The sequence below is a fragment of the Cygnus atratus genome, chromosome 4, assembly GCF_013377495.2.
Source record: "Cygnus atratus isolate AKBS03 ecotype Queensland, Australia chromosome 4, CAtr_DNAZoo_HiC_assembly, whole genome shotgun sequence".
Taxonomy (NCBI): Eukaryota; Metazoa; Chordata; class Aves; order Anseriformes; family Anatidae; genus Cygnus; species Cygnus atratus.
This window is the reverse complement of record NC_066365.1, coordinates 7,360,017-7,369,075: the sequence shown is the minus strand read 5'-3', so window position 1 is coordinate 7,369,075 and position 9,059 is coordinate 7,360,017. Positions and strand designations below refer to the sequence as shown.

Below are 9,059 nucleotides of genomic sequence, written 5' to 3'. Positions count from 1 at the left end.
TGTCTTTTACTGAAAAATACATTTTATTTGTCATAACGTTCAAAAAACAACAACACAAAACAAAACAAAAAACCCACCCAATAATACAAATGCTTACTCATTCCGCTACAACCTTTGGTATCCAGCGGTTCCAACCAGTCTGTTCTCACACAATCCCGGCGTCACGAAGCGTCCCCGACATGCAGCACGCCGCTAGTGCAATTCTTGGAGCCGCACGGCGTCCTCACAGTGGGACCGCTCCAGGCTTCGACTGCACACACCCCACAGTGTCATCTACGTTGAAAGCAGCTCAGAGAGTCCATTTTTCTCCGATTATATAGCTTTTTTTCTTTTTATCCACCCACTGCTTTCACGGCATTTTCCTGTTTGCCTTATAACCCACCGCTCTCCCATCAGCCACACCACCCACATTCCCTTAACAGTCGCTGTCCTTACTTCACATGTGCACTTTTAAATGTCTTTACACTGATAACCCACCCCCTTAAACAGGGGGGAAAAAAGGAAAACAAAAAGAAAAAAATAATAACACAGAAAAAGGGGGAAAAAACACAAGCATTTTTAAAATACTCTATGTGTTCTGGGGTAGCCACAAGTAATTTATGAGAATAAGGAATGACACTTGGCCATCAACACTAGATAGTAAAGGCACCTCTGAATGCAGACAGGAAAAAAAAAAAAAAACACACGCACACACACACACACACACAACCCATAAATACATTTTAAATCATTCACCAAGGAGTAATTTTAACCAAGTGAAACCGGCCCCACTGCAAAGGGCCAGAACAACACTCACGCATCCCTCCCGTCCCGCCTCGTCATTTAAACCGATGCCGACCTAAAATTCGGGAAGACGCAGACCTGGAGCTCAAGTGGCGGACGGGATTTGCCCAGCTGAGCGCAGGGGGTGAATTTTGGCTGCTCTCACCCAGGTGATCGGGTACCTGGGTCTGCAAGGCGCCCAGCGCCCTGGGCCGAGTTCAGCGAAGCGTTGCACCGGTGGGCAACCACCAGGGCCCCCAGGAATCCCCGTGGGTGTCTGAAGTTGGGGTGCATGTGAGGGCTTTGCTGGACTGGGTCTGGGAAGCTCAGCTCCTTGCAAAACCGACCCTCCTCCATGCAAACACGGGGTCTGTTCAGTCATCGACAAAGCCAAGCAAACATGGTTTGACATTAGAAGTGACACACTCCCCTGAAGAAATCTCCCCTGAGAAAATAAATAGCTGTTGGTATTGCCTCGTTTCATTGCTCTCATCTCTATAGGCAGCTAAAGAACAAAAAAAGTCCCTACAAAATCTTCCTCCAACAAACACACGTTGAAATCCTGGGCACTTGTTTTCTAGGCATTTTTTTTCCTTTCAAGTACACCGGGTGGAACTGTAAACCCTGAGTTTGTGTGTGTAAACCTGTATCTTGTAAACTGCAATGTGAAACTTCGCTCCGAGCACCGATACAGGAAGAGATAGGAGGCAAATATTGTTTGAATACAGATGCTGGCATTGTAACAAACGTACCGTACACATTGCTGTCCCTGTGGACAACCTACTCGGGTACCTGCACTGTCCTGCAGTCCCAAGTACTGTTCTGCTTAACGCTGATGCTCTGTTTGTAAGGCGTACAGAATTATTCTGTTGTGAAAATGGTGAAGAAGCATTCATTTTCTTTAAGAGGCTTTCAGCCAGAATCCTGGCAGAAAGTGAAGGCCTGCAACTGCGAACCACGCGACTGAGGAGCAGGGAGTCAAGCTCACACGCTGTGTGCTCTAGCTGGGCACTTCAAGCTCTTAGTGAGGATCAGGATGTTATTTTTTGCATTAAATTTCCACAGTGATGAAGACAAATGAGAAGATATACGTTAAATCGCTCACTATCTGTATCTTGCTGTGCATTTCATCCTGAGGGCTATTTCAATTTGTGCCTGTGGACAAATAAACTCCCTTGAAACAAAACCGCACACATATGAAGACAGTCGCAGCTGATTTCTCTCTATCTTGCAAGTTACTCATGGAAATTAAAACCTTGGGTTTTCTTTAAAAAGAGAAAACCCTGAAACTTCCTTAGCAGCAAGCAGGTTATTTTTCTCCTCTGTGTGAAAAAAAATACACGTTTACAGAAACCTTGCTATTATTGCAGCAGAAATTTGGGGTTCTGATTACTTAAATGCTTTTTTCCCCTTTGCTGTACAAGTATCTGGGAAAGGCCTGCCCTACCTTCGCATGTTGGAGCCACAGTGAACTGGAGCTGCTTTGCAAACCTGGCCAATTTAATGCTGCTTTTAAATGAACATTAGGAATTTGGCACTGAACACAACTGAAAGACACGGGAAATATTTTTGAGTAGTCAATTCCTTCCCCAAACGGATTTGTTTCTGGCCACTCTCCTTATCTGAGCAACAAAACAAGGTGTAAAGATCTTGTTTAATGACCTACATATGTATCCCCTTTTAATTTGGACACCTCAAAGAACAAAAAAGGCAGCCTATGGGGTCTTAAAAAACAACTTAGAAATTTATCATGAAGTTTATAAAACAGCAATGAAAACGTGAAGAAAGTCCCAGCAAAGCCTTCACACTCAGAAATACAGCTTCCATCAGTGAGAAAATTGAATGTAGAAAAAACGTTTTGCCAGGTAAAATAGATCAGCATGGCTAAAATACCAGCAAATCTCTGAAGGTGTATGAGGCAGACCTGGTGGATATGCAGGAAGGATTTAGAAATGGGTGCAGGAAAACCTCCCAAGTGGCAAATCCTCAAGTACAGACTTTTAGGATTTGCATTAGTATCTTAAATTTTCAACCTCAAGAAAGCTTTACGTAAAACAATTTAGGCTTGATCTTACATTTACGGGCTTCCCAAAGTGCTTCTCTGAACTGAAATTTGGGGCAAGGAACACACTAGTGTAGTTTAGTTTCACCCTCGTGTTAGTAATTCTCTTTTATTGAGACAAACTAGTTGCTGGCAGCAAAATCATCAGTTTTTGCAGAAAAGACAGCAGTCTTAAAGAAAAATAAATGCTGTCCTCTCCTCTAGAACTGGGGTATAAAAATATTACATTCAAGGGTCACTAATAAAAAGTTGATTCTTCGAGAGCTGCCACAAACATTTAAGCAATCCTCACTACTCCAGAGAAGCGCACAGCATCTCCTTCTCTGCCACGATGTTCTTGCTACTAATTTCCTAATCTACTGCCAAGAATGAGAGAGCAGCAAGCCAGCTTTTTTAAGTGAGTGGTCAGGCAGCCTTATGCTGTCAGCAGAGCCCATCCCAACGCTTGGGGTGTGAAACGATCCTCAGTTCCCTGCAGTTCCCCACAGACCGGTCCCCCCTACCGCTAAAGCTGGCCTGCTGCTTCACTGAACCGTCCGTGAAGGCATCAGAAGCCAACGTGCAGCATCTCTCAGTGTCAGCTGACGTTTTTGCCTAACAGTGCAGGCTGTACGTTCTACTACAACTGGAAATCAGCATCCCTTGTGGTTTTTTTCCCTCCGTATGAAAGGAAAAGGGTGGCAGGAAACCCAGGCAAGAACTGTGCTGCCAAGAGCCAACAGGTAACAAAGGCCAAGAGGGACAAGTCCCTGACACAGCGGCATGGTTTGTGAGTGAAGATGTGGGAAAGGAGGAAAACAAGTAAGGAAGGCAGAGATGATGTGCAGCATGGGATGAAATACAGCAGCGGAAAGAAAGGAGAGCTCAAGGCAGGCTCTGGTTAGAAGAAAATGGGGCCTGGGAAGGACAGCGTTTCATTCGCGCTGCCCAAGGCCTGTGGCTAAGCGGTGAAACCCGGCTGGATTTTCACAGCCGTGCCCTGATCTGCACAGCTTTGCTGCAATGAAAACACCCGATCTGAAAGCAGTTGGAATGAAAAACGGTGAACTGTTTGTCCTCGGATTAGTATGGGATACAAAACTACTGATGCTGCTTCAGCGCAAGAACCGACCCCAAGCAAACACAGAGGTGAGGCCGGGGCATGGGAGGCAAAGAGGATGCAGGAAAAGAGAGGGAGCTGCGAGGCAGCAGCTATTGAAAGACAGAAATACAGAAACAAACCTGCCGAGGGAGAAGGGCGTTATGCAGGTGAATGGCAACGCTGCGCTTGCACGCCCATGTGTGATGGGGAAAACAAGAAGGGGCCACAGGCACGATCCTGCCACTGTGTGGGCACTGCTCTCCCCTGGCCTCCTTTGGGGACCCCTGTGGGACCCCTTCCCACCGCCTACCGGTGCTCCACCACCAGCCGCATGGTCGTGCCATCAAAGGAAGGCGGCGCGACGAGCCGCGGGCCGCCGGCGGGCGCCGTGATGCTGATCAGCGGCTTGGCCGCGGCCGTCGAGGCCGCCGTCGAGGCCGTGGCCGGGCCTTCGCCGCCGGGCACGAAGTAGGGACCCTCGGCCTCCACCGCCGGGCTGCCGGGATCGGCTGCCGCGCTGCCATCGCTGCCCGGGTGGGAGAGCGGGCGTGGCAGGGCGGCGGCGGGCAGCACGGCGGCGGCGGGCAGCAGGCCGGGGTAGAGCATGTAGGCCGCACCGTAGGCGCCAGCGTTGAGGGCCAAGGGCGGCAGCGGCAGCGGCAGCGGGGCGACGGCAGGCGTGGGCACTGGCACCTCGACATACTGCCCGGTCTCGGGGTCGAAGAGGCGCCGCTTGGGCGGCTGCTGCGGGGCGGCGTCCAGCAGGTAGTACTGCCCGCTGCTCACGTCCAGCAGCACCCTGCGCTGCGGCAGGGGCTCGGCAGCGGGCACGGAGGGCGAGAAGCAGAGCAGCTGCGGCGGCGGCGCGGCGAAGGGTGGCAGCGGCGGCGGGAAGAGGGCAGCCGGCGGGGCCTCGACGGCCGCTGGGGATGCGGTGGCGGCGGCGGTGGAGGCCTCGGTGTTGGCGGCCGGGCCCCCGGGGCTGCCCGAGGGCTTGGCGGAGCCGAAGGGCTGCAGGCCCCGCAGCGCCGCCGCCGCCGCCACCGACGACACGGCGGAGGGGCGGCCGCCGCTCGCTGCCGTCGGGGGGGCGGCGGTGCCGGCGGCCGCCTTGAGGGGCAGGGCCAAGTAGCTGCCGCAGTCCGGGCCGTGCTCGGGCTCCCCCGCCGGCCGCCCCCCGCCGCCGGCCGCGGGCAGGCGGAGCAGGGAGCGCGGCGCCGCCGGGCCCCGCAGCCCCACGTCGGGGGGCGCCTTGGCCGGCGGCGGGGCGGCGGCGGAGGCGGCGGTGGGGCCGCGGAGGGCGAGGAGGGCGCGGGGGGGAGCGGGGCCGCGCTGCCGCTGCCGGGCCAGGCTCTCGAAGGCGGCCGCCTTGGCCGACACCTTGTCGGAGGTGGCGGCGGGGTTGGCGGGGCGGCGGGGCAGGCGCTCGGCGCCCGTCGGGGCCGGGCCCTTGGGGGGCGGCGGCGGCTCCCCCGCCTTGGGGGGCGGCTCCGGGGCGGGGGGCGGCCGGGGGCCGGCGTCGCGCTCCTGGCTGGCGATGAGGGACAGGACGTGGCTGCCGGTGATGGGCAGCGGGTCGCTCTTGCGCTTCCACTCGCGCTTGCTGAAGCTGTACAGCTCCTCCATGCTGCGCACCGCCGCCGTCAGCTTCTCCAGCGCGTTCTGCACCGGCGCCGCCTTGCCTTCCTCCCGAGGGTCCTCCTCGCCGCCGCCTCCCCCCCCCGCCGCCGCCGGCCCCCGGCCCTTGTCGGCGGCCCCGGGGGGCTGCTGGTGCCGCCAGGGCGCCCCGGCCTTGGCGACGATCTTCAGCACGGCCGGCTGCCGGGGGTCGCTCTTGTTGGGGGCGATGGTGGCCACCGGCAGCCGCCCCGACGTGCGGTGCACCAGGACGGTGCCCTCCGGCGGGCAGCCCAGCGCCCGGCCCCCCGCTGCCGCCGCCGCCGCCGCCTTGCCCCCGCCGTCGGTGGCCTTGGCCCCGGCGTGTCCCAGCGCCTGGCAGGTGATGACCACGGGGGACAGGGCTCGGGGGATGCCCGCGATCACCAGCTGCCGAGGCTTGTGTTCCGCGCCCCCCTGGTCGGAGGCGACGCTGCCCTTGTCGCTGCTGTTATCCCCGGAGTCGCCGCTGTAGGAGCTTTTGATCAGCTTCCGCACGTCCCGCACCTGGTGCAGGGGGGCCTGGCTTTTGCCCTTGCCCTCCCGCACGTCGCGCACAAGGAACTGCGGCACCCTGTCGGCACCGTCGCCCTTGGGTGCTTTGGGCGGCTGGCCCCGGCCCTCCTCGACGGGGCGGCCCCCCAGCTGCGGCGTGAGCAGCTCGGCGATGGGGAAGGGCGGGTCGCGGCCCCCCAGGCTGATCTGCAGCTCGGCGCCGCGGGGCTTGGCGGCGGGGGGCGAGGCGGAGACCCCCCCCGGGCCGCCGGGCTCCTTGGGCTCCGGGCCGGTGGCCGGCTGGACGGCGGGGACGAAGAGACGGGACGTTTTGGTGGCCCTGCCGCCGGGGGGGTCGCGCCGCGGGGACGGCTTGAGCCCTCCGACGGGCGCCCGCTCCTCCTTCTTCTCCGCCTCCCGCTCCTTCCAGGTCCTGAAGGCGCTGTTGTGGCTGCGGAGGAAGGTGGTGGCCCTGGCCGCCTCCGAGCCTCCCCGGCGAGCCTCGCGGGGCTCCTCCGCGGCCGCCCTGTCGAGGCTGCGGCTCCCTTCGCGGGGCGTCGAGGCCTTGGATGCCGGCGACCTTCCCCCGCCGCCCTCCGCAGCCTCCTCAGCCGCCTGCACGCCCGGCTCCGAGCCGCCCTCCGAGTGCCGGGAGCTCTGCCGCTGCACGCCGCCCTCCCGCGGCCGCTCCCGGTCCCGGTCCCGGTCCCGGTCCGTCGCCGCCGAGGAGGTGTCGGAGATCTCGCCGCGCTCCATCTTGAACTCGTGCTCCAGCTGCATCTTCTTGGAGATGACGTTCTTGAGGAGGCTGGAGGCGAACTGCGACTTCTTGCTCGTCCCCTCCGACGGCAGCGACGGATGCGGGGGGTCCCTGCGCGGGGGTTCCCCGCCGCCAGCCTCGGGGGGCGGCCCGGCGTCGGGGAGCACGGCGGCGGCCCGGGGGGCAGCGCCGGGGCCCGGCGGCTGCAGCAGGCTCAGCACCCGCGGCGGCGCCTCGACGTGCGCGATCTCGCCGTCCAGCTTGCTGACCACGAACTCCAGGGCTTTGGGCTGCGCCTTGCCGGAGCGGAGGCAGAGCTGCGGCAGGCCGGGCTCGGCCCTCGGCCCCAGGCTGCCGCACTTGAGGTCCAGGTAGGTGGACCAGCGGCTGGAGCCCAGCGCATGGTCGGGCAGCGAGGCGGAGGAGGCTCGGGAGCCGAGGGCGAGGGCGTCGAAGTAGGGGTACGCCAGGCTGCGGAAAGCCCTGGCCGTCAGGGTCCGCACCTCCTTGTCGGCATCGTCCAGCTCGCTGACGGCGCTGGAGGCGCCGCTCGAGTACTCGCCCACCTCCTTCGCCCGCACGGCCCCGCAGCCGCTCTGCAGCCGCGCCGGCACCGCGATGAATTTCTTCGCCTGCTGCTGCTGCTGCTGGTGGTGGTGGTGGTGGTGGTGGTGGTGGTGGACGGCGTCCTGCCCGCGGCTCGCCTCGCGTTCAGGGGCGGTGGGGACACGGAGGCTCATGTCGCCTTCATGCTTGGCAGCGTGGACGGCGTTTTGCTTTTCCTGCCCGTTGCTAGGCTCATTTATAGCCCGGGAAGCGGCTTTGATTGATAGGAGAAGCTGGCCCGCGGGGCTCTCTGCCGGGCCGCCCGGCCGCCGGGGCCGGCTCGCCTCCGAGCCGTCGCACTTGTCCCCGCCGGGGGTATCGTTTTCCGAGCGACTGCTGGCGATCTCGGCGCCGCTGGCGTTGTCGGCGCTGTCCGTCGGGTTGTTGGGCTCGCTGGTGGTCGTGCTGAGGTAGCAGCTATTGTCCTCCTCCGTCGGCGTGTCCCCCGGCGTCTCGGCGCTGCCGAAGGAGGCGTAGTCCACGAAGGAGTAGATCACGTTGTCGTCCTCGAAGTCCCAGCGGGCGGCCAGCCCGGCGTCGAAGTCCATGTCGTGGTCCACCTCGCTCAGCTGGATCTCCCGCGTGCTGATGTAGTGCGCCTCGTCCCCCCCGACGGGGGGCGCCCCGGGGGGGCGGCCGGGCAGGGCCTCCCCGCGCCCCGCGCCGTCCTCCCCCTCGCTCTCGTACCCGAGGGAGGAGGAGGAGGAGGCTTTGCCCTCCGTCGGAGCCGGCTCCCCCGCGGAGGCACGGCCGCCCGCCTTGCTGCCCGGCCAGGGGCAGCAGGACGAGGACGAGGAGGAGGAGGAGGAAGGCTCCAGCCGCCCGCCGGGGGTCCCGGCCGCCCCCCCGGAGCCGGAGCCGCATCCTGCCGGGTCCTGGCGCTGGGGGCGATGCGGCGGGGTGCCCGTCCCCTCGGGGGATGCTGCCCCCGCAGCCCTGCCCGCCGCGCCGCCGCCCGCATCCCCGCTCCCTCGGGCTCCGCTCTCCGCGCCGTGCCTCCGGGCCGAGCCGCACACCTCCACGTACACCGCCGCCTCTTCCTCCTCCTCCTCCTCCTCCTCCTTCCCCTTCCCGGCCGCCTCCTCCGGCCCGGGGCCCCGTTCCGAAGCCGCGTCCATGCTGGGGCCGGCGGGGCGCGGCAGTGGCCCGAGGGGGCGGGCGGCCGGGCCGCCCTCCCCGGCCCCCTCCCCTCGGCGGGGCGGGCAGGGAGGCGAGGCGGGGGCTCGCCCGGCCCCCCGAGCGCTAAAACGAGGGTTTCCCCCGCTTTCCCCCCGCTCCCGGGGCCGCCCCGCTGCCGCCCGCCCCGGGGTCCCGCAGCGTCCCCGGGTTTTGTCCCCGTCCCCCCCCGGTCCCCTGCCCCCGGCAGCCGGAGCGGAAGGCGGCGGCGCTGGGGGAGAAGAGCGGTATTTTTAGCCCCTCGCTGGAAAGGGAGACCTCGGGTTTTGTTGGCGGCAGGACAGAAATAGATCCCCAAACCCCGGCCTTTCATACTGGGGGGGGGGGGAGGGGTGTCAGGTCTGAAGCCCCGATCGTTCCTGGTCCCCAGGGGGTCTTGCGAGCAGCCCCCTGCAGACCCCGCTCCCCACCTTTCCCCGTCCCCCCTCCTGGCGGGGTCCCCCCGTTCCGGGGCTGGGTTT

General features: G+C 62.3%; 1 protein-coding gene across 1 annotated transcript; it reads right to left on the bottom strand.

Moving 5' to 3' along the window:
* Window positions 1-8,540, bottom strand: C4H4orf54 (chromosome 4 C4orf54 homolog). The gene is made up of 2 exons (XM_050710365.1): window positions 7,038-8,540; window positions 1-6,896 (listed from the first exon to the last, which is right to left on the bottom strand). The coding sequence occupies exons 1-2, from the start codon at window positions 8,538-8,540 to the stop codon at window positions 4,212-4,214; spliced, it is 4,188 nt and encodes a 1,395-aa protein (XP_050566322.1). The 3' UTR covers window positions 1-4,211.
* Between the last annotated feature and the right edge of the window lie 519 nt (window positions 8,541-9,059).

What these genes read in the sequence shown, in the direction of transcription:
- C4H4orf54 (XM_050710365.1), bottom strand. Translation starts at nt 8,540, where the DNA reads ATGGACGCGGCTTCGGAACGGGGCCCCGGGCCGGAGGAGGCGGCCGGG. An exon ending in ACGTCGAGGCGCCGCCGCGG is followed by an intron (nt 6,897 to 7,037) that starts GTGCTGAGCCTG and finishes CTGCCGTCGGAG; the next exon opens with GGGACGAGCAAGAAGTCGCA.